Source organism: Bos indicus x Bos taurus, chromosome 13 (genome assembly GCF_003369695.1).
Source record: "Bos indicus x Bos taurus breed Angus x Brahman F1 hybrid chromosome 13, Bos_hybrid_MaternalHap_v2.0, whole genome shotgun sequence".
NCBI lineage: Eukaryota > Metazoa > Chordata > Mammalia > Artiodactyla > Bovidae > Bos > Bos indicus x Bos taurus.
The window spans coordinates 50,747,259-50,773,074 of NC_040088.1; the positions used below are offsets into that span (position 1 = coordinate 50,747,259).

The following is a 25,816-nucleotide window of genomic DNA, read 5'->3' on the forward strand; positions in this document are numbered from 1 at the left end:
GTAATGCCAGGGTGGCTTATGCTTATTTTCAAATGGTCGCAAAATATGAACGTGAGTCTAACGGAATAGAGAATAAATTATCCAAGGAAAAAATATAATGTCTGACTCAGCATTCTTGCCAAAGATCCTGGTTATCCTTCTGTGACAGGATCAACGGGGCACCTTGGGGTTCATGATGCCTATATAATTATACCCCAAATCTAGGTCACAGCAAGCACCTCATTACACTGAGATTCAAAGAGCTACACCTTTATTTCAAGGAGACAAACTTTTAGGATAGTCTTTTTTCCAATGTGCTTACATGCTCACATATGTTTTGGCAATATATATTTAAATTAATACTAAGTCACTTGGTAGCTCTCTTTATCATTTATAACTGTTTCATGCACATAATCTCATATATCACCAAGAACACAACGCAAAAGGAAGTTATCGGAAGGAAAACCAAAGTCCAGTATACGCACTGTAGCAATCCCTATGGATTAAGTTACCAAAACTTCATGAAAGGAGAATTCAGACTCAAAGCGACAAGTGGAAAATGGTGCCCAACAACTGTCTTAAAAAGATATTTTTAGAGTTCAATGAGTCCCAATTTATTTCTATCACAGTATCTTTGCTCACTAGAAACACTGCAGTTTTTCTTTCCGTGCAGTTTTGACCAGCTACCTGTCACTCTTGCAGGGCTTTGCTGCAGCCTCTGTTTCCTAAGAAGCTTATTTCTTTCTGCTTCAGATCCTTCAGTCTTCAGTCCTGAGATGATTACTCAGAGTGTGGATTCTAGCCCTCCAGGGTTAATCTCCCAGTCCCAAAGGCAGAATAAATATGGAGGCTTGAAATGGGAAAGGCCTTGGGTGATTTTCCTTTAACGGGCTCACCTAAGCCAAGTTTGAGGCTCTTGACTTAGACCCAGGACACCTGAATTCTACCCACGACAACATCAGGCCAACACACACACCCTTAGTGCCCATCACACCCTGCCCAGCAACTCTGCCACCACCAGAACGTGGGCCCTCATGTAGCTTCATCTTCCTATTTCTAAATGTCTTGGAGCCACAAAAGTTCCGCTCCTTCTTAACCAGCTGTCTTTTTCTAACTTCCTGCAGCCAAAATACATCCCAGGTTGCAGAGACCAGAACCAGAGTTTTTCCAGTTGCCTGGAAAGTTACTGAGGTTACTCAGACTTACCGTTGGTGCCTTTGATGCAGGGAGCGGATGGCTGAACTCGGGTCATCCTTTGTCTGTGTCGGAAAAGTGGAAGGAGGCAGCAACCAGCCAAAAACAAAGTCCCCATGAATGTAACAGGTCAACATGTTTGGGCTGAACAGCTGCTAACTAACTTAGGGGAAAGACAAGGGGAAAGGACCCGAAAAGTAGTGAGGAAATGGTTTCCTTTCCAACAGAGACGGAGCAGCTCTCATGGCAGCCAATCATCATCTCCAGGAGTGAGATCTCACAGACAAGAGATGATTTATGAGCCTGCTAACTAAAAGGGTGGTCCTTGCACCAGGAAAGCAGAGTCACCCTAGCAAGCTCCTCCCACATCTCCCGTGCCACTGACAAGCATCAGCTTAAGATGCTCGTGTACCTATACCTGATGAGACTTTAGCCTCACCTGTAACCTATTGTCCTCAGAGATCTGGTTGCCTCTGCTCTTTCTCTGGGAATGAAAGTTCTTTCTGTAACCAAGGACAAGAGTGTTTTGATGTTAGGGATCCTGACACTGCTTAGGGGGCAGTCCCAAACTCCTGAGCAAGAATCCACACGAACTGAGATAAAGGCTTTGTCTCCAAAGGCAGTTTCAATTACGACTCCAAGATACCCTGTGCTCTATTTGACCTCGGTACTCTCGGCCTTTTCAAGAGCAGGGCTAATCTCTTTTCCAAGCCAAGCCCCAGGTGAGAAGAAGAAAACTCCAGCTGGAGGAACACCCTTATCTCAACTCAGAGCAGGTGGTACGGATCCTGCCACACCCCCCTGACCCCACCACCACTTTCACTTTCCCAATGAACCCCCTACACCTGGAATCATTTCTACAGGAGTTCACTGTTATGAAGAAATCCTTTGTAATGAAGTTTGCATTTCTCTTTCCCCAACGTGCTGGGAAATAATGTAATTACAACATACAGTCTCACTTAAAATTTAAATATATTAATTAAGAAGCTCCAATACTTTGGCCACCTGATGTGAAGCACTGACTCATTGGAAAAGACCGTGATGCTTGGAAAGACTGAAGGCAAGAGGAGAAGGGGGCGACAAAGGATGAGATGGTTAGATAGTATCACAGACTCAATGGATATGAGTTTGAGCCAACCCTGAGAGATTATGAAGGACAAGGAAGCCTGGTGTGGTGCAGTTCATGGGGTCACAAAGAGTCAGACATGACTTAGTGACTGAACAACGAACGATTGAGACGTTCAATGGAACAATTTTCACTTCAATTAAAAGTAAGTACAGTAAGACTATTTAAATCATAGAGATGACACTGTTAAAACCACCTCTTAAAAAAACAAAACTGAATTCATTTTCATAGACTTCTTCAAACTGTGAATTAAAAAGCTCCTTTACCTGACGAACGAAGCTATTTGAGGTAGTGTCAGAAGAAGTGCTCCCATCGGATCCTTTAAATCTGTTTTTCCTTCTGGCTCCTTTTCCATATGACTACAAAAAAGAAAACCAAAAGACAAATGAGATTATTATTAGACCCTCACACAGGAATCTAGACCTAGTTCCAGAAAATGTTCTAGATCCAGACAAAGAATAAATTGCCATCACATGAGCATGATTAAAAAGTGATTGGAGACCAAATATATTTCCACTTATATGTGGCATCTAAAATATGACACAAATGAACATATCTATGAAACAGACTCACAGACAGAGAGAACAGACTTGCGGTTGCCAAGGGAGGCAGGTTGGGGAGAGAATGGAGTGAGAGCCTGGGGTTAGCAGATGCAAACTCATATTCAGGATGGATAAATGACAAGGTCCTACTGCACAGCACAGGGAACTATATTCAACATCCTCTATTCAACATAATAGAAAAGAAGATGAAAAAGAATGTATATATGTATATAACTAAATCACTTTGCTGTATAGCAGAAATTAACACAACATTGTAAGTCAACTATACTTCAATAAAATAACATTTTTTAAAAAGTGATTGGTGGAATCACAAATATTTATTTCAAATCAGTGACTTTATAGGGAGGAGAGGGTTCTGGAAAAAGCATTTCATAGTTGGTGAGTTGGGCTTCCCTGATGGCTCAGTGGTAAAGAATCTGCCTGCCAATGCAGGAGATGCAAGTTCAGTCCCTGGGTTGGCAAGAGACTCTAGAGAAAGAAATGGCAACCCACTCCAGTATTCTTCCCCGAGAAAGCCCATGGACAGAGGAGCCTGGCTGGCTACAAGTCCATGGTGTCACAAAAGAGTTGGTCATGACTTAGTGACTAAACAACTACAACAACTGTTGAATTAAAATAATTTAAGCTCTGTTAGCATATCTCTGGTCAAGAGGCAAAGGCCACTAAAGATAAGGCATTAAAAAAAATAAACATTTACGTGTAGGAGGGACTGGGGCAAAATTACTGTGAGAGGAAAGCAACTTGTCAAAACCCTTCAGAGAGATGAATGCAGTTGTTGCTGGTCAGTCACTCAGTTATGTCTGACTGTTTGTGACCCCACGGACTGCAGCATGCCAGGCTCCTCTGTCCTCCACTATCTCCCAGCGTTTGCTCAAACTCATGTCCATAGAGTCAAACCAACTCATCCTTTGTTGCCCCCTTCTCCTATCCTCAATCTTTCCCAGCATTGGGGTCTTTTCCAGTGAGTCAGCTCTTCACATCAGGTGGCCAAATTATTGGAGCTTCAGCTTCGGGATCAGTCCTTCCAGTGAATATTCAGGATTGATTTCCAGTAGGATTGACTGGTTTGATCTCCTTGCTGTCCAAGGGACTCTCAAGAGTCTTCTCCAGCACCATGTTTCGAAAGCATAATGAAATACTGTTTCCCAGTGGTGCTGAACAGCCCCTTTTTGGTTCTTTTCATGATTTAATTTGTAATTCCCCAGGTATTCCTATATTGGTGTGATCCTTGCACATGGTGGCTCAGGAAACTTTACAATACAAATTCTGACTACCTTTACATCTAGATAGATTAGTATAGGTTGATCAATCTAGATGAAATATGAAGGAAGCACAGTGTCAGTTCTTCATATTGTATGGATTTAGAGATTGGTTTTGGGATATGTTGAAAGAGCTATGGAAGTGGTAGTGAATTACATGAAACTAAAACATTTTGTACAATTTTTCTGGCCCATTGTTGTAATGTTTGAATATGATGTGAAAAGCTTGTTCTTTTGTTAATAGGAACAGAAAAGAGTTTTATTTGAGCCGCTGAGAACTACAGCCTGAAAGACAGCTTCTCAGATAGCTCTGAGGAACTGTTCTGGAAAAGCACTGTTTTCACCAGTTTTTTTTTTTTAATTTTATTGAAATATAGTTGATTTACAATGCTGTGTTACTTTCTGCTGTACAGCAAAGTGACTCAGTTATATATGTGTACATATATATATATATACACACACATATATACTATTTTTTATATTCTTTTCTATGATGGTTTATCACAGTATATTGAAGATAGTGCCCTGTGCTATATAGTAGGACCTTGTTCATCTCAAAAGCCTGCTTTTTAATCACTCAATTATTCTGCTGAGAAGGCAAGAAAAATAAATTTTATGGAATTGTAATAATAAGTAGTAGTAGTAAGCATTTAAGAACAGGATGTTAAAGGTAAGACAGTTTGTCTCAGTAGTAGGATAAAGCCAAGCACAAACACCTACAAATGAACTTACTTTTTTTTTTTTTAACTATATCTACAGCTTACTTTCAGAGCATTAAAAATAAACTATACATTCATCTATGGCTAATTCTAGACAGGAATAAAGTTACTGAGAAAATCACACATTAAAATATAAGTAAAAAATAGCTCAACACTGAGCTTTACTGGTAAATACACACAGGCAGGGATCCTGGTATAGCAGACCTTGAGCAAGTTTCTTAACCTCTCTAAACCTCAGTCTTCTCATTCTTAAAATAGTAAGACTTACTTTCCAGGGGGTTTTAGGTATTAAGTGAAGGAATATATTTATAACATTTACTGTAAGACCTAGCACATGATAAGGGCTCAAAATCATATTATATAGAAGCTGTCACAGTAGGGTGACAAGGGTGGAGAAAAATTGGGCTAAAATGTACGATGTGTTTAGAAGGCCCACAGACACTTCATTGGATGATCAGAATTAACAAAATTTGCTTTTTTGAAAATCCCCATGTTCGGGTTTTGAAAATGCTACTTTTGTTATATTTTACACATTCACATGGTTTTCATTAAAATGGAAATATAAACCATAATATACATAGCACTTAGGCAAGCTGAAATCTCTTACAAACATTTGTGTTATGAGTAATTTAGATGAATTTGCAATCAGTGAGAGGGGTGGTATAATTTTAAAGCAAAAATTTGCCTTAAATATGTTTGTTCCCTTCCAAGTACTGAAGGGATTTATATAATACAAATGTGTTTCCATGGCATTTAATTAACTCTCGACTTCATAAAAGGAAAGACAATCTAGGCTGGGCTTTCATAATACAAGGTTCTCTTCACGTAACAGCATATTCTTCTTACTTTTGTAAACATTATGCAGTAAACTGTTGAAAAATAACATTCTTTCAACAATGTTCTTCCTTTTCCAACTATTATGGAAAGGTTCACATAGAAGTGTCTTCCAAGGCCTAGCAACGTTAAAGTTCGAAAGTCTCCTTAAAATTAAAAAATAAATTTTTTATATTATTCCATGTGGTAAAATACTTATTACCTTGAAAGCAGTTTTAAAGCCTAACATATTTCCTTGAGGGAAGGTGAGGGCAAGTTTATGTTAAATTTACTATGTACCTTCATTTGGAGTATAAATTATCTTTGAGAATAAAAAAAAAATATTCTATCATCCCAAATGCTGTTTGTGTCCAAACAGCATTGTTTGGACATGGGTGGAAAAAGCTTCTTTGAAGTCATACCATTACCATTTATTTTGGATTTTTAATGATAAATATGTTTTTACTATTCAGCTGCTTTGGAGTATAAGCTTTTTCATGGCTGCTGACACTGCCCAGCAGGCACTGTGAGAACCACACAATATTTAAGACAGCCAGTCCCAGGGGAGGCTGCTGTTCTCTGCAAAAAAATGAAACACATTTAAAAAGTCATTTTAATTTTTCCTGGCCCCTGGGGACGCTGTTCATAAACATTATTTCAGGTGTACTTAGCTACAAATGCCATGTGTCTAAGTTGGATTATTACAGGTTTCAATTGTACTATGATACAGCTGATACACTTAAAAAAAGATGGCATACTGAATTGCACACAAACTGGTGATAATTTATTTTTATTTTTATTTTTTTGGCCACACAACATGTGGGACCTTAGTTCCGTGGCTAGGGATCGAACCCGTGTCCTCTGCATTAGAAGTGTGGAGTCTTAACCACTGGACCACCAGGGAAGTCCCCTGGTGATAGTATTGAGAAAAAATATCTTTTCCTTCAATCACTTAAATGTATGAGGGATGATTTATTCAAAGTGTTTCTGCTTAACAGTGTTAAAGCAAGTTCTTATTCATTATATATGTTTACTAAAAGGCAAAATAGATATGCTTAATTACACTTCTATTCTATTTACTAATTTCAGCAGTACTTTCTCTCTTATAACCTCCTTTTTTTTAAAAAAAATGTAACTGCTGTGTGATGCTTCAATAATGAGTTATTTCCTATAACAATATCTAGGATCAAGAAGAAAATAATTAAAGCAACTTTTGCAAAGCTAATAGTCCATCTTTACATGCTTTTAAAAAGGTTAGGGAAATTTTTATTACCATTCCCAAATGAAGCTACATTAAGTTCCATGCATATTTAAAATTGAGTCTAACTTGCTAAAATGACTTCTGTATAAGTTATTCAAAATTCTGGAAAATGAGGATCAGAGTATTTCAGATGAAGGAATTAAAAAAAAAATAAAAGTGAAGGCCAACCCTCACCCAAATGGTAAAAGACAGGAAAAAATAAGTATTCAAATATGTAGCTGCCTAAACTTGGAAAAGATGTATAGTCTTCTTAACTGGCTACTTCAAATGCAGCTACTTTTATGAGCAATGGGGTTTCTAAATTTTTTTTTAGCAACATTAAGTATCTAAACATCTGCTATTAAATATACGAAATGATTAATAAAATTTCATGATGTGAAGGAAGAGAACATGGCCGGGCTGTCAAGACTGCCAAGTGTAACCCATAGTACTCTCTAGGATACACACAGACCCCTACGTCCCTATGGTCTAAAAGTCACTAATGTCCACTCGTTGCTTCTTGTTAATAGTTACATTCACTTAATAAGGAGAAGGAAATGGCAACCCACTTCAGTATTCTTGCCTGGGAAATCCAATGGACAGAGCCTGGCGGGCTACAGTCCATGGGGTCACAAAGAGTCAGACACCACTGAGCACACACATAGCTGAATAAAACCAGTGAAGTCAACCACAGTAAATAGGAAAAAAAGAAAACTGTGTACAACATCACTCATTACTACAGAGATGCAGATCAAAACTACAATCATGCATCACCTCACACTAGTCAGAATGGCCATCAATGAAAAGTCCACAAACAATAAACGGAGAGGGTGTGGAGAAAAGGGGACCCTCCAACACTGTTGGTGGGAATGTATATTGATGCAGCCACTATGGAGAACAGTATGAAGGTTCCTTCAAAAATTAAAAATAGAACTACCATACAACCCAGCAGTCCCATTACTAGGAACATACCCCGAAAAAGACCCATTATTTTAAAAAGACACATGCATCTCAACGTTCATTGCAGCACAATTTACAACTGCCAGAACATGGAAGCAACCTAAATGTCCATGGGCAGATCAATGGATAAAGAAGATGTGGCACATATATACAATGGACTACTATTCAGACATAAAAGGAATGAAATTGGGTCATTTGTAGGAATGTGGATGGATCAAGAGTCTGTCATACAGAGTGATATAAGTTAGAAAGACAAAAACAAATATCATATATTAAACATATACAGAGAACCTAGAAAATGGTGCCCATGAATCTATTTGCAGGCAGGAACAGAGACATGGCAGTGGGGGACAAAGGAGGGATGAACTGGGAGACTGGGATTGATACATGTACACTGTTGTTTTAGTCGCTAAAATGTGTCTGACTCTTTTGCAACCCTCTGGACTGTAGCCTGCCAGGCTCATCTGTCCATGGGATTTCCCAGGCTAGAACACTGGAGTGGGTTGCCATTTCCTTCTCCAAGGGATCTTCCCAACCCAGGGATGGAAGCCACATCTCCTGCTTGGCAGGTGATTCCCACCTGGGAAACCCCCATATATACTCTGTGTAAAACAGATAGCTAGTGGGGAGGTGCTGTGCAATGCAGGAAGCTCAGCTCGGTGCTCTGTGACAACCTAGAGGGGGAATAGGGGGAGGTGGGAAGTGATCTGTGTATGTGTATAGCTGATTCACTTTGCTATTCAGTAGAATAGCAAATATTCTATAACACACATAGCACAATATTGTGTTATATTCTATAACACAATAACACAATATTGTAAAGCAACTATACCCCCAATACAAAAATAAAAAAATAAATTACCTCTCCTAAAACAGTAGACAAGTAACATTTCAGAAACCAGAAAAAAATTTAAGAAATTACCACAAATATATGAATGACATTAAAAAGATATTCACCAAGATTATGTTAATATCATCTTCATCTGAAAGACTGTTTTCTTTGATACTAAATAACTTTGAAAGTTGGATTGCAATCTTAAACTCAGCAAATGGTCACATGTCCACAGGTCATTGAAACCCAATCTCTGTATGATTGGAAGCAGACAGTAGTTAATTACAGAAGACACCAGTTAACTAGAGACTTCAGCCCAGTTTTGCACACAAAGTTGGTTTGGTGGCCCCTGGGAATAGTTTTGAAGATGTCAGCTTCTCTGGTTGAAGAATAAGGTAACAGTTCTCCTCCCTATGAACTGCTCCCTGTAAGCATAATGCTGATACCTGAAATTAGTTTCCAGCCCTCTTGATCAGCTTCACTGATATTTATCCCTTCGAAATGCAGACTTTCCTCATCTTAGGGTCTGAAGCAAAGGCAACCAAAACTCAACAGAGAGGACTCCGACAGTTAATATCCTTATTTACCATCAGTTATAGGTGAACGAGGCTATCAGATCCTTTACTAGGAGAGAAGGCAGTGAGATATCTCCTCCCTAGAAAAGGGAACAGGGCAAGTTCTCCATATGCATTGCATATGTATGCAAGTTCTCCATATGCATTACACAAAAGCAGAAAGGAATCAAGAAACAGAATAAATAGAGCTCTTCAGGTAGAGAAGCGAGAGGAGACAAGGCCAGGGCAGGAGATGGTCAAGGGCCAAGCTTGCCTTCTTCACGGTTTACCTCCAGCCATGTTTGGAAAGAACTCTTAAGGCAGTCCCAGTCACTTAAGTGGTGTCATAATTAATCTGAACTCCTTGTCATTGTGAAAGGCCATGTTGTGCCATAAACTCTTGGCAGGTCCAAGACAAGTCCCCACAGTCACAAAATCTAGGAGGGCAAATTCTCTACACACACAGGATTAACATATTTTGCTCAGCTTCTCTCTCTTTTTATTTGAGTATAATTGCTTTACAGTGTTGTGTTAGTTTCTACTGTACAGCAAAATAAATCAGCTATATGTATACTTACGTCCACTCATTTTTGGATTTCCTTCCCATTTAGGTCACCACAGAGCACTGAAGTAGAGTTCCCTGTGCTATACAGTAGGTTCTCACTAATTATCTATTTTATGCATAGTATCAATAGTGTGTGGATGTCAATTCCAATCTCGCAATTCATCCCACACTCAGCTTTTCTTAAAAGGACCAAGACAACAGACTATATAGTTCAATGCAACCAAATAGAGCAACAGGTAAACTAATTCTTTACATAAAAGGAAAATAAAAAAGAATAGGAACATAAAACCACAAAACCAACTAAACCTCCAGTCACTCAGATAGTCAGATGTTGTGTTTTGAGGTCTAAAACGCACTCAGAAATCCTGATGAGCAGGTTTGTAAATTTCACCCAGGCACTGCCAGAACAAATCCCATCAGAGAGGCAAGTGATGGAGGCTGGGGGCAAAGGTTAGACAAGCAAGGTTAGAGGGGCAAGACATGTAAGCCCAGGACCCAAGTCCATTATGCGAAGAGGCTGCAAAGGCTGAACTGAACCTCAGACCCCAGAAAGTCTCTGGAAAGTGGTACTGACCTGGGGGAAGAGCTGCTGCTCTTTTTAGATAAAGCACCTTGCTGCACGATTCAGGCTGTTGCCCTGACCAGGCTGTATTAGACAATGTGCTTGAGAAGCATCTGGCAAACTCTGATGGGGTGGAGCCAGCTGGGTTTCGTTGCCAGGAGCAAAACAAACAGGCCCTCTGCTTACTGTGGGTTCATCTCCAGGTGCAATTGGAGGTGCTGGTTACCAGCTCTTTGAGGCCTAAGTGCTGAGATCCTGCTCTTGCTTCACCCGTTTCCTCCTCTGCTGCATCCTGGTCTTAGTTCCTTTCACCCTGAGTTTGCATCCACCCAGCCTCCATCCAGATCTGTTCAACTCCCCAGAGAACTCCCAGTGCTGTGCTTTTAGACTAATGCTGTCCAATAGAAATAAAAGTCACCTACGTAATAGGAATTTTCTAGTAGCTCTATTAAAATGGTAAAAGGCAACAGAGCAAGTGAATTGTAATAATGTATCTGGCTAAATGTATCAAAGGGTATCCGCGGTGGCCCCGATGGTAAAGAATTCACCTGCAATGTGGGATACTTGGGTTCAAAAGATCCCCTGGAAGAGGAATGCAACCCACTCCAGTATTCTTGCCTGGAGAATCCCCACAGACAGAGGAGCCTGGTGGGCTGCAGTCCATGGGGTCGCAAAGAGTCAGACACGACTGAGAGACTTTCACTTTCATGTCCCTGTGATCCTATTTTTGATACATTGTGCTGTGCTGTGCTCAGTCTCTCAATCGTGTCCTACTCTTTGTGACCCCATGGACTGTTCGTCCATGGAATTCTCCAGGGTGGAATACTGGAGTGGGTAGCTGTTGTCTTCTCCAGGGGATCTTCCCAACCCAGGTATCAAAACCAGGTCTCCCGCATTGCAGGCAGATTCTTTACCAGCTGACCCACCAAGGAAGCCCAAGAACACTGGAATGGGTAGCCTATTCCTTCTCCAAAGGATTCCAGGCCCAGGAATCAAACAGGGGTCTCCTGCAAAATACAGGTCTCCTCTGAACCTCTGAATGAAATTGACTTTCATTGAGATAATATCCTTGAGATTTCTTCATCTGTATATATACTTTTATATTTTAATTCATTTTTAATTGGAGGATGGCTTCCCCAATGGCACAGAGGTAAAGAATCCACCTGCAGTGCTAAAGACATGGGTACCATCCCTGGGTCTGGAAGATCCCCTGGAGAAGGAAATGGCAACTTGCTCCAGTATTCCCACCTGGAAAATTCCACGGACAGAGGAGCTTGGCAGGCTACAGTCCATGGAGTCACAAAACAGTCTGACATAACTAACTGACTGAGTAGACACACAATTGGAGGATAATTGCCTTACAACGTTGTGCTGGTTTCTGCCATACAATGTGAGTCAGCCATAAGCAGGCTAAGTTGCTTCAGTTGTGTTTTATTCTTTGTGACACTATGCAATGTAGCAGGCCAGGCTCCTCTGTCCATGGGATTTCCCAGGCAAGGATACTGGAGTGAGTTGCCATGCCCTCGTCCTCTAAGTATACCTAAACATATATATACATATACATATATATATGTCACGTGTATTTTGTATTTTTAAGTTATCTGCATTTTTAGTTGATTTGTACCTGCCTACTTATTTGATCTATATTTTGATGTCTTTTAAAATGTGTATTTTACACATACAGCACATCTCAGTTCAAACCAGTCACATTTCAAGTGCTCAGAAGTCACATGTGGCTAGTGGCTACTGTGGTGGACGGCACAGATTTGGAGTTTTGGAGGCACAGCGTGCGGTCAGCAACTTGACTGTGGAGGCAGACTGTCCAAGTTTGCACCAAGATTGTTCAACAGGTTACCTTAAAAGGGATGTGATGTGCTTAAATCTGAACTCTTAAGAATTTGCAGTTAGATTGTCACTTGCTTCTCATGTAAGAAATAGATCTATTTTGTTTATGACCATATCCTAGGGTTAGAGAGTAGGAGGGTGCCCCCTCCCTCCGCAGGATTTCTGACCGGAAAAAAGATCAGTGGGCAGTCTGTGTAGTTCCATCTTTTGCTTTGTTCATATAGAATGTGCAGTATAACCCAGAGGTGAAAGAGAAAGGATTCTTCAGACCAATGACTGCTGAGAGAGATATTTCACAAACGAAAACTCCATTTCTCGGGGGATTTACAGTGACTCAGTGTCGCAAAACAGAGGGATGCTCCAGAGACCGTCTTTTTTCCCCAGGTGGTTTATTGCTGGCCTAGCCCGCCCGGAGACATGGAAGAGATGCCTTGCCAAGTTTTCACAGCCCTGTGATGACATGATTTATCAGATATCAAATAAACAAGGCAATGTTTCCCTCAGATAAGGGCTGTGATATGAACACAATTCAGGGGGAAATGCTTTCATTTTTGGAAGGTAGAGCAAGGAGAAGGATGCTGATGCAGCTGAATGTTTATGCCTCTTACCTGCCTCTGTTATCCCTTCCTCCCTGCCTCTATCATTCAATCACTTGTAATTCCTATGGACTGGGTCTCTGGACTGTGTCCATCCATAGTCCTGTCCTATCTATTATCTTTTCTCTCTTTTCAGTTTAGACCTCATTACTTCTTGTCCAAACCGTTACATCAACCTCCCCCCAGCAGCTCTACCTCTGGACTCCTGAGACTCCCAACTGCCTTACAGCATGCTTCCAGGTGAATCTTCTCCATGAGCTGTTACACTGCTCCTTCCCTCAACCCCTTCCGGGGCTTTTTGTTGTTCATTACATTTCAGGTTCCAAAGCCTTCAAGATGTGGCCTCAATTGCCTTGTCAGACTTCTGCTTGACTAAGCTCCAATCCGTACCTGTCCACGCTTTTCAAACTAGGGATTACAAATGTATCAGACTTGTAACTGCTGTTACTTGGCAGTCAGAATAGCTCCCTGAAGAGCTCTGGAGCATCTCTCTGATAATCTGCTGAAATCTGACCCAGACTCTAAATCCCTTCTCAAATGCCACCTCTTCCATGAAGTCCTTACAGATTACTCCAAATAGAGTTATCTGTGATCTTTTCCTTAGCAACCATCTAAGATTCAGTATTTCTCTTAAAGCCCCATGCCATACAATAGTCATCCATTCATCACCCTTGCAGCTACTGGAATGTACATGCTATGAAGGTAGCAAGTGTGTCTTCTCCTTTCTGAATCATTTCCATGTTTGCAGCAACATCACAAATACTTGTTGCCTTACGTTTAACTACATAAATCACTAAGTAAATTAGTGTCTCTTATCTGAATGCAGTCATGCTTTCTATTTTGCCCTAACTTTGATCTCCAGGAATTCAGGAACTCTATTTTTATCATAAGAATAAAAACTGAAAAAAAAAAAAACAAAAACCCTGAAGGAAGATCAAAGAGAAAAGAGGATCTAAAAGTCCTTTTCTCTATCAATATTTAAGACCTTCATCCTAAAAAAAAAAAAAAGGAAGTCCCTGAGTACATTTCTTGCTCTCATCTAACCTAGTGAGTATCTAGATAAAATCAGGAGCCTAGAACGAACGTGACAGGTGTTGGTAAGAATTCAAGCCCACTGGCAGAGGCCAGATGGAAATGTAGGTTGTTAGTTACATGTCCCCACTCGGTTCTGGCAGCCTAACAGCCCAAGGCTGACTAAAATCTAGCTGTCTTACCTCTATGGGAAAGAATGAATTCCTCTACAAAAGACGTGGATTTCTGATTAAACAAATGATTGGTTTCTACATTTTTTTCCCCTGCATTTCAAATCAAAATGAATGGTGTGTTTTAATCTGCACTTTTAATTCCCAGTGATAAAGTTCAACAAAGCTCCATGACCATGCCACTGGAACTACCATTATTAACAGTATTAAAATAGCTAAAGCAGTCAGTTTCTATTACCTATGAAAATAATTAAGCAGCCAAACATTTTACTACTGTGGCCCACTCCTGCCCTCCTTACTACAGTAAATAAGACTAAGGCATTCTCTCCAGCATATACAAATATAAAGTACACAAATCATGTACTTAGACATTTGACATACGAATAAAACTATAGAATCTCCCCACAATTTACAATCTAGCAGGCGGAGGTTTGAAATCAACAAGCCAGCATCATTAAGCAGAGACATTCTCCAAAGTGATGCTTAAATGAAACCCTAACCTCTTTGCCAAGCAGCCCACAGTTAAGAGTCTTAAAATATTTCCCTGCTAGGAGAAAAGTTGAGAGACTCCTTACCGCTGAGAACTGGAGGTGTCTGTAATCCAAACTGTACCTGCCAAAGCCTTACGTAAAAGCCACCTTATCACTGCCCAGTGCCTACAACTGACATCTCCTATTTCACAACGAGTAGCAACCCGGAATTTCCCCAGAAACCGCTAATTCTCATCAGAAGGTGGCCTCGGAGCTCTCTGAGATGGCTAACATTTCAAGACCAGGGGAAAAATAAAAACTTTCGCGTCCCCAACTCGCTCTCTTCTGCAGCGAGCGAGGGGTCCAGGCAAACCTGGCCAGTGCCAGGAGAGGAGCCGAGCTGTCCCAGCGGTGTAACGCCCGGGTGCCCAGGGGGGTCGCAGCTGCTTGCGGGGAGGCAGGGGCAGAGCGCCCCCTCCCATGCCCCCTGCCCGCTCCCACCCCATCACATGCCCCCTACTCCCACCCCGGCTCGGAGCTGGTCTAAAAGGGTCGGCGTCGGAGCAGAGTTGTAGAACCCCCCCGTACTCCCCACCCCCGACTCACGATCTTGAGCAGGTCTAGTCCGCCCGCCTGATTCATGGCTGTCCATGCGCCTCTCCCGGGAAGGGGCGAGGAGGGCTGGCCTCGGGGGGCAGCCTCTGAGGACCTGGAGGTCTCCCCCGCCCCCTTCCCACTGGCTTTGGGGAAGCAGAGGAAAATGGAAGCCGGAGAAGAGCCGGGGGGGGGGCGGGGGGTAGAGCAGGAAGGCGGAGAGGAGCTGGGGGCGCCGGCGCCCGGAGAGGGAGAAGTGGGTGGCAAAGCGCGAGGGAAGGAGGCGGCGGCGGCGGGGAAGACCCAGGCCGGAGCGGACGGCCGGGCGAGGGATCCTAACAGAGCAGGCGGCGGGCGGGATGGAGCCCCGGCGCCCGGGCGGCTCACAAAGGAAGGGGAGGGCGCGGCGCTCTCGCTACCTGTGCGGCCGCTCCGAGCGCCCCCGCGGGAGCCGCGTTCTCCAGCAGTTCCATCTGGATCTCCTGCGCCACCGCCGCCGCCGCTGTGGGAGGCGACTTGGACATGTCGTTCTGGACCATTGGCGAAAAGTCGGCCGGGAGCCAGCAGCCAGGCCCCCCCGCCCCACACCCCCCGGCGGTGGGTCCCCTCCTCCTTTCCCCGCCTGCCCGCTCCAGGGGCCGCCCGGGGGCTCGAGGCGCTCAGGGTGTGGGGCGCGGCCGGGCCAGGTTGAAACGCAAGGCGCGGGGAAGCCGGGCGGCGGGGGCGCTGGCAGGGCGAGCGCCGAGCGGGCACGGGAGCCGCCGGCGCCTGGGCAGGTCCTCGCCGAGAGGGAGGGCGCTCCGGCCGCGCGAGCCCAGGGGGAGGCGCGTCGGCCGACGAGAGTGACAGGCCACCGAAACACCCAAAAGTTCCCCGCGGGAGGCGCGGGCCGCCGGGGCCCCGGGCGCAGCCGCCGCGCTTCGCCGTGGCACGCGCGCTGGAAAGTTTTCAAAGCCGCGAAAGCGAGGCCTCGCGCCCGGGGGCTTCCTTCCCCCGGCTGCCCAGTTCTACTCCCTCCGCTCCCCGCGGGCGGGAACAGGTCGCTGCTGCGGGGAACCCGCGAGGCTCCGCGCCAACCCTGCGCTCCTGAAACCTCTCGAGGCCTCGAGCAGCCCCGCAGAGCAAGTGCCTCCCAAGGACCTCCCATCCCACCGGCCGTGGAAATCACTGGACGACGGCAGGAGTGAGGAGCCGGACCAGACGTGGGGCTGATGGGTGTGACCTGAGGATTGCGGTCCCCCACCCGAATCTGCAGCTGGCCTGGGCTGCCGGGTCCAAATAGACCATTTCCACGTCCGAAGGTTTTTCCTTTACAACTCCTGTTTGTCTTCACCTTTGCAAACCGCTTCTTGACTTTTCGGTAGAGTTGAGGAGTCTTCCTGTCACATTTTGGGGAAAACAAGCATTTCCTTAGGATTCTGAATCTTAATCAGAGAGTAGCAGCCATAGTAAGAATGTTTCCTTCACAACATAACTTTCAGCTCTTCCTAGTAAGAGTGTATACACACACACACACACACACACACACACACACACACAGGGTAGCTCTTATTTCAACAACTTTTACTACGGTGGAACTCTATAGAACAAGTTTTTCCAGCATCAGTGTTGTTTTGTAACAATAGAAAGTATACATTGGATACTGAAATATACATATGGAAATTTACTACAATAGGCTTCATTCAGCTGCCTTTTTCTTTCTTTCTTTTTTTTTTAACTGTGAGATAAAGGAATCCGCCTGCAATGCAAGAGGCACTAGTTCCCACCCTGAGTTGGGAAGGTCCCCTGGGGGAGGAAATGGCAATCCATTGCAGTATTCTTGCCTGGGAAATCCCACGGACAGAGGAGCCTGGCGGGCTACAGCCCACAGGGTTGCAAAGAGTCCCCACGACTGAGCCACTGAGCACACACTAAATTATTCTGGGATACAGTCCTTGTTCTCAAAGATAAACATATCCATCTCCATCATACATTGTTTGAATCAGGCTTAAAGAACTAGTGTTGGTATGATTAAAGATTTGGGCATATCCAAAATGCTATTGCTGGTTTTCCTAATCTTTGGTGTTAATATTGTCATTGTAATTTAAATGTTACTGGGTGTTCAAAAACAAACTTGAAGAATAAGAGGTTAGATATGTGGTTCCCAGAGGTGGGAGGGGTATTAGCTGAAGGCAGTCAAAGGTGCAAACTCCCAGTTATAAGGTATGTAAGCACTAGGAATGTAATGTTCAAGATGAGAAATATAATCAGCACTGCTCTATGTTACATGTGAGGGCTGTTAACAGAGTAAAGCCTAAGAGTTCTCATCACAAGGAAAAATTTTTTTGTATTTATATGATGATGGTTTTCACTAAACTTATTATGATAATCATTTCATAATGTATGTAAGTCACATCATTATGCTGTGCACCTTAAACTTAAGCAGTGTTGTAATTCAATTAAATCTCTATTAAACAGAAGCAGTGAAAAACTGGTTAACAACATTTCACAATAATAATAAAATCACATTTTGTAAAGCAACAGAGTGGGAGTTAGGAAGCTCTTGGTTAGGATATGGGTGGGTATCCAGCTAGTGAGGGAGGTGGCACTCTCTGCTTTGCAGCCATGGCTAACAGCCTTCTGAAAATCTTGGCTAAGATTTTTTTTTTTAATTTTCATTTATAAAAATCAGCAGCAGTTTTGCATGTGTGCATGTGTATATGTATGCATGTATGTACATAAGAAAGTGGAAAAGACTAGGTATTTAAAGATTTTGGAGTTATAGTCTCTTTGAGCGTCATGATCTGCTGATATTTTCTTAAGATAATGTTTAAATTCTTCTTAAGAACATTAAAGGACAGATAACATTAAATCTGGTTTTAGATTAGAGTGTAAATTCTGTGTGGGTAGGAGCCACGCTTATTCACTTGAGCACACTCAGAATCTTGATTAGAAGCATGGACAATGAAGATCAGGAATTTTGTAGTTTACAGTCTACTTAGTAAACACTTAGAAATCAGTTAATGCATACTTGAAGGAATGAATGACAGATGCATTCTAATATTGTTTTAAAAATATCAGGTTTGATGAAACTTGTTTCCCCATGACATCTGTTGGATTTCTTATAGTATACTTAATTATCTGTGCATTTGATTTTAATTATGAACATTTGGGAAGTAGAATTTTATCTTTCATCAGATTTTTAAAGAGACCACAAAATTGAAAAACAACCTTGCAAATCATTTAAAATAATGCTTATAGCCAAAGGGCAAGTCAAGTTTGAATTAAACATTTAAATGATAGAGTGTATTTTATTCATTCCATTAATTTATGATACAGAACGGTGTTTTCTGTTTGTCTCTGCCACTAGACAGAGTTCTTGGGGGCAGCCAATTGGGTCTTACTCATTTTAGCATCCCCTGTATCCAGCATGGTGTCTGACACTTAGTTGGAACCTGAAAACTCCTGTTGCATAAATGGATGAATGAATGATCTGTCTTCACATGTTTTAAAAGACAGCATATAACTTTGCAAAGTTTAAGATACAAAGACATTTACCTAATCACAACTTTTATGGAAGGATTATATTAATTCTTTCCTTATAACCTGTGTAATTTAATTAGCTTATATTGAACAGTAACACTATACAATGTACCCATTCAGGCTGTAGCCTGACTTGTCATAGTTTTCAAATAAAAAGTAACACCACATTGCACCTACCTAAAAAAGGGAATAATGTCAGAATAGATGGGGGTAGGGGGTAAATTCTTGGGAAATTTATCATGGATGTTTTCTATTATGGTCAGTTTTGTTTTTAACTTGACTTGTGCAGTACTTAAAAGCCACAGATGAAACCTATAATTTGATATGGAAAGCCCAATTCTTTTCAATGTTGAAAGGTATGCAGATGCTCCCCAGTAATAATGGATGTACAATCATCAGCCAAGGCATTTAAATGCAGATGACTAATTTGTTCAAGCTGTATGTGAACTCCGGTCTGCTCATTAGTTGTTGTAATGGACAGGCATATTCTGGGCATTATTAATGCTCTGAGATGAGAACAGAGGCAAAAAAGAAACACTGGCCAAGGAAGCCAGAAGTTTTATAAGAGTTGGGTTTTCCCCTCTTGCAAATGGAAGAACCAGTGATTATAATTACCTTACTTCTCTCTTGCCTGTAGATTTGTGGTTGTATTTAAGACCTTGGAGTAAGAGTTTTTTAGGACAGATATGCACCAGTGTGGTTTCTCATCTTAGTAAATCATTTTCCATCTCGTTTATGGTTCTAGATTTCAGACATTATTAATGGCATTTTCATAAGGGTATACCTGTATCAGTCACTGGTAAATGAATTGTTATGATACATTCCACTAATTTACACACTTGCTTTTTGAGAAGTATAAAATGAATGCCCTGAATCAGTAATTATTATTTAAAAGCATATAAAGATGCAAGTGCATGCCATTAGAGGGTTGTACATGTGCGTGTGTCTGTGTGTGTGTGTGCTGTGTGTGCGTATAGTGAAAGGTTACAACTGAGATGTGTAAGTGGTTGGGGAAAGCTTAATTTCACTTCCAAAGTAAAGACTTCATTAGAAGTAATAAGATTTCATGAGTTCTTAAAACTATCCAAGAGACAGAGGTCTGGAATATCCAATATTGTATAACTTTCTAGTTTTTAGTTTCACATTGATTTATAATTTATGATTTGATTCTCATCCAAATTATAACTATAACAACTGGTACTTTGGCTTACCAAAGTACTTTGCCAGGCCCTGTGCTAAGGATTTATATATGTCATCTCATCTGTGAAGTAGGTATTACTGTTCCCTAAGTTAGCATAGGTCAAATTTCTATAGCAAATAAGCTCTAAGTATTTAGTGGATTAGAGAACAAGAAATGCATTCCTTTGATGCTGGGGTAAATGGTTCACCATCAGAAGGGGCTCTGCTTCATACTCACATTTAGGATCAAATTTTTGAGCAACGATCTACCATTTTGAAAAATGTGGCCATTGGAACATACATGGTGGACAGGTGGAGCTTGCAAATTGTTATTGGCCAACCTTGAAGGTATTCTGGATCTCGCCTACTTACATTTTATTGGCTAAAACTCTATCCCATGAAAAACCTACAAGTCAAGTTGTGAACCATAGTCCAGTTAGGAGAGTGAATTTTGGTGAAGAATTAGCAGACTGACGTCACCAAGCCCGAATAGCTGACAAGTGGCAGGAATTACACATGAGTTTTTTACACCCCAACTTTATGACCTGTTTTCAGTTGCCTGGTGGACTTCAATTACTCTGCCACCCAGGTTAAGACTGCATTTCTGGTTGGAGAAACAGATTTTCGTATTTCTATTGCTGCATGCTGTGATGACTACATTCATGTACTTGCTAGAGATAAGCCTGCTGTGAATAGTAGAAATGTTATTAATCCATGTCATTGTATATGTGTGTGTCTGCTATAATCCAGGGCAATAGAGATATTGGCATTGAATGAAGTACTTACTGAAATACACAGTAGACTAGGCAACACAGGTTATAAGTGAGTAATGCTTTAAATGTACAAGATGGAACCTTTGAAGTTATTTCTCTTTGCTGGGCAGTTACCCACATCTCACTGTTTCATGCTTGATCATTCTGCCCTCTGCCTGGAAGGACATCCTATTTCACTTAGCTAACACCAGTTGCTTTTAAAATTCTGTTCCAGGAAGCTTACCCTTATTACTCTGGTGTGGGATGAAATTCCTTTCCTTGCTTTAAAAAGAAAAAAGTGTTTTGGTTTGTTTGCACTTACCAGCTTGAAAGAAAATGACCATGTCTCTCTTCTGCACAAAACTAGCTGCTTCTGTTCATCTTTATTTTTTTAAATTTTCATTTTATACTGGAACATAGTTGACCAACAATGTTGTGTTTCAGGTGTACAGCAAAGTGATTCAGTTATACATATACAAGTATCTATTATTTTCAAAATTTTTTTCCTATTTAGGTTATTATAAAATATTGAGCAGTGATCCCTGTGCTCTACAGTAGGTCCTTGTATGACGTGTTCATCTTTATACTCCTAGATCCCTTGTCCCACACTCACTAAAGATTAGCACAAACTTAGGGATTTCCTTGGCAGTCCAGTGGTTAAGACTCTGTGCTTCCAGTGCGAGGGGTTGGGGGTGGGTTCGACCCCTGGTCAGGGAACTAAGATCCTACATTCTGCATGGTGTGGCCAAATAAATAAATATCAGAGCTTAATAAACCATTTTTAAAGGCAAATTTACGTGAACACAACTGTTCAGAAGCAGCTAAACACAGATCATTTCAGATTGATCAACCCTCCTATTAATATGTCTGTAAGTGAAGTCAGTATTTGATTCTGATTCCTTGCTTTCAGCATATAACACATGATTCAATCTTTAGGGGTTTGCTCCATAAACCAGGGAACAGGAAGAAGGACTCTTTTGCACTTGGGGAATACAATCTTCAACCTCTAAAAAAATTCCTTTGGCCTTGGGATAGAGTGATGTGATGATAAAAAAGGAAAGTTCTGAGATAAAATCATATTTTTCTCCCAAACACAGATGTGTCTTTGTTCACCGCTCTTTCACACCCCACCCCCACCCACCATCACTACTCCAGTATTCCTCTCTTCCTTTCACTCTTTCCTGGCTCACTCTTGGCCTCCCCAGTCAGAAATAAACACATCTCAGAGAGCAAACCAAGCTTTCCTTCCTCTGGTTCTCTTTTAGGTCCAGAAACAGGTACTGTCCAGACTTCTGCATTTAAGTAGCTCATTTTAACACTCCAGACTTGTCATATTGTCAAGCTGAGGCAGGTCTTTTGAGTAGTTCCCCCCACAGTTGTTCATTAGCATCATTTAAGATGTGACTACCTTGTGAGGTGTTTCGTCTCAGCTTAAGAGACCAATTTCTCCAGGGGAGAAAATGCTTCCCTGGTGGTCCAGTGGTTAAGAATCCGCCTTCCAATGCAGGGGATGTGGGTTGGATTCCTGGTCTTGGAACTAAGACCCCACATGCCTCGAGGCAACTATGCTCCTGTGAGCCACAACTACTGGGGGTGCTGCAGCTCCGCTCCCTCCACATGACTAGAGAGAAGCTTGAGCAATGCAACGAAGAGCCCGTAAGTACCAACCAAGATCCCACATGCTGCCACTAAGACCCAAGGCAACCAAAAATGAATAAATGCTAAACAAAGAAAAGAAAAATGCTGCCGAGTTGTCCTAGCCAATTTAGTAGCCCCTAGTCTAGGGAGTACTTGAAATTTAACTAGTGCTACCTTTAAACATTTTTAAAGCAGTGGAACTTTCACTTTCAAACCAAAGTGAGGCACCCCACATGCATCCCACCCAAAAGACTAAAATATCTCAGAAACAGTTTTACACTGACTCTATGTTGAAATGATCTATTTTGAGTACATTATGTTAAATAAATAGATGTTATGGTATTAAAATACATCCATTAATTATTAAAATCAATTTCACCTATTTCTCTTTGAATAAAGTGAAAGTGAAAATTGCTCAGTCGTGTCCAACTCTTTCTGACCTCATGGACTATACAGTCAATGGAATTCTTCAGGCCGGAATACTGGAGTGGGTAGCCATTTCCTCCTCCAGGTGATCTTCCTAACCCAGGGATTGAACCCACTTCTCCCACGTAGCAGGCAGATTCTTCTGAGCCACCAGGGAAGCCCAATACAATTACTAAAAAATTTGAATTGCTTCTCTCATTAGACACATGGCTTGCACTATATTTCTGTTGAACAGTGCTGTCTGAGAGGACTGAGGATTGCCTGCTTGAATTTCCCAAGAAAAGCAAATATTCTTGAACTCTAAGTTATAGTCTAAGTTACTGCTGTTATTTTTTTTTAAATTGGGATGAACCTCTTCTCATACACATTCAGTGTTTCTTTTTTTATTTTTTACTGTGATAAAAGTGAAAGTAAAGTTGCTCAGTGGTGTCTGACTCTTTGCGACCCCGTGGACTGTAGCCTACCAGGCTTCTCCGTCCATGGGATTCTCCACGCAAGAATACTGGAGTGGGTTACCATTTCCTTCTCCAGGGGATCTTCCTGACCCAGGGATCGAACCTGGGTCTCCTGCACTGGAGGCAGACGCTTTAACCTCTTAGCCACATAGAGCAAATAATTTATCATTTTTAAGTGTACAGTTCTGTGGCATTAAGTACATTCATATTGTTATGTAACCATCAACATTATCCATCTCCAGAGCATTTTTCGTCTTCCTAGATGGAAACACCATACTCATTAAACTCCCTGCCCTCCCCTCCCCTACTCCTTGGCAGCCACCTTTCTGCTTGCTGTCTCTGTGAATTGACTATCTAGTGGAATATTACAGTATTTGTCCTTTGGAGACTGGCTTGTGTCACTTAGCATAATACTTTTAAGGCTTATCCTGGTCACTGCATGTGTCAGAATTTCCTTCCTTTTTAAGGTTGAATAATATTCCATTGTTCGTATCTACTATGTTTATCCATCTATCCATCACTGGACACTTCACTTGCTTTTACCTTGCTGTGAACATCAATATATAAACATCTCTTTCTTTGAGTCCTTGCTTTTAGTCCTTTTGTGTATGTACCTAGAAGTGGAATTGCTGGATCAAACAGTAATTGCATTTTTAACTATTTGGGGAGCTTCCATACTGGTTTCCATAGTGGCTGCACCATTTACACACTCACCAACAGTACACAAAGCTTCATGCTTTTCCACATGCTCACAAGTACTTGTTATTTTTCTTTCTTTTTTAGTACCATCCCAGTGGGTATGAAGTGGTATCTCATTGTGGTTTTCACTTGTATTTCCCTAATGATAGTAATGCTGAGCATCTTTTCATGTGCTTGCTGGTCATTTGTCTTATCTTCTGTGGAGAAATGTTTATTCAAGTCCTTTGCCTATTTTTCAATGGGTTTTTGTTTCTTTCTTGTGAGCCATAGGAGTTCCTTATATGTATGTATTCTAGATCTTAATCCCTTACCAGATGTATGATGTGCAATTATTTCCTCCCATCCCATGGGTTGCCTTTTAACTCTGTTGACAGTATCCGTTGATGCACAAAAGTTTGTAATTTTGAAGTCCAATTTATCTTTTTTTTATTGCCTATTGCCAAATTGAATGGCATAAAATGTTTCCCTTCTGTTTTCCTCAAAGAGTTTTACAGTTTTAGGCCATACCTGTAGGTCTTTGATTCATTCTGAGTTAATTTTGTATAGGGCATGAGGTAAGAGTCCGGCTTTTGGATTCTCAATGTATATTTTCAGATGATTAACCATTTAGAAAGTCATGAGACTTCCCTGGTGGTCCAGTGGCTAAGACTTGCACCCCCCATGCAGGGGTTCTAGGTTTGATCCCTGGTCAGGGAACTAGATCCCCCACACCACAACTAAAGATCCTGCATGCCACGCAAAGATGGAAGGTCCCATGTGCTGCAGCTAAGGCCTGAAAAGTGAAAGCAAAAGTGAAGTTGCTCAGTTGTGTCCAACTCTTTGTGACCCCGTGGACTGTAGCCCACCAGGCTCCTCCGTCCATGGGATTCTCCAGGCAAGAATACTGGAGTGGGTTGCCATTTCCTTCTCCAGCTAAGGCCTGGTACAGCCAAATAAATAATTTTTTTTTAATGAAAGTCATATTCACAGAAACAGCAATAGGAATGTGCTTATTCAGAGATGACCCTTGATGAGAATCTTTAAGTGTATGAAGAACTTTATATGGAGTAGCCCTTAAACCATAGAAGAGGCTCATGTTTAGTTTCAAACCTCCAAGGCACATGCGTGTGTGCTAAGTTGTTAAGTCAGCATGTCCGACTCTTTTGTGACCCTGTGGACTGCAGCCCTCTGTCCATGGGATTCCCCTTGCAAGAATACTGGAGTGGGTTGCCATGCCCTCTTCCAGGGGATCTTCCCAACCCAGGAATCCAAACCAAGTCTCCTGCAGCTGCTGCACTGCCAGCAGATTCTTTATTGCTGAGCCCCCAGGGAAGCCCCAAACTCCATGGTACTTTTCCTTAAAAAACTCCCATTTTCAAAACTTAGGTAACTCCTCCTCCTACTGCTCCCTGGAAAAGACCTAAAATATGGAGCAAATATCAAGCAGAAATCTCAAGGAGATGGCTCTAGGATAGAGAGGGTCTTCTTTTCAATGTTTAATAGTTGTTGACTCTATCCCAGGCAGTCTGCCTTACATAAATGATCTATTGTGATGCTTCTTACTGGCATGGAAGAGGATATTGTTATTTTCATCTTTTAATTTTTTTTCTGTAGACCATTCTTAAGTCTTTAATTTGTTTCAATATTGTTAATGTTTCATGTTTTGGTTTTTTGGTCACAAGGCATGTGGAATCCTAGTTCCTCAACCAGGGATGAAACCTGCAACCCTAGGATTGGAAGGTGAAGTCTTAACCACTGGACTCCCAGGGAAGTCTCTGTTATTTCCATCTCACAGTTGAGAAAACCAAGATTCAGAAAAGTTAAGTGATGCAGAATCTCAGCTCAATACACACTTCCAATTCTTGGCTCAGATATTTATTTCATAACCAGTAAAATGTAGCAAAATATGTATCTCTATTTCAATAGGACCGGAAGAAATATGAGTGAAAACAATGAAGAATTCAACCTCAACCTTATTACAGGCAAGTCCCTACCATTTGTTATGATTTGTTCATCTTGTCTATTTTTAACTGTTCCCACATTTCTATTGGCAAGTAGATCTGCTGTAAAATGCCACTCGAGCTGTCAGAGTC

General features: G+C 41.7%; 1 protein-coding gene across 3 annotated transcripts in view; it reads right to left on the reverse strand.

Annotated features, from left to right (window-relative positions):
- Window positions 1–15,651, reverse strand: part of CACNB2 (calcium voltage-gated channel auxiliary subunit beta 2) — a 427,802-nt gene extending 412,151 nt beyond the window's left edge. For 2 of the 3 annotated variants that reach the window (XM_027559817.1, XM_027559814.1), the window contains exons 1-2: window positions 15,493–15,651; window positions 2,566–2,658 (exon numbers count right to left, since the gene is read on the reverse strand). In XM_027559817.1, the coding sequence (XP_027415618.1) occupies window positions 2,566–2,658; window positions 15,493–15,612 (213 nt within the window). In that variant the 5' untranslated portion in view covers window positions 15,613–15,651. The other variant, XM_027559816.1, reaches the window with a different exon arrangement.
- Window positions 15,652–25,816: the final 10,165 nt, after the last annotated feature.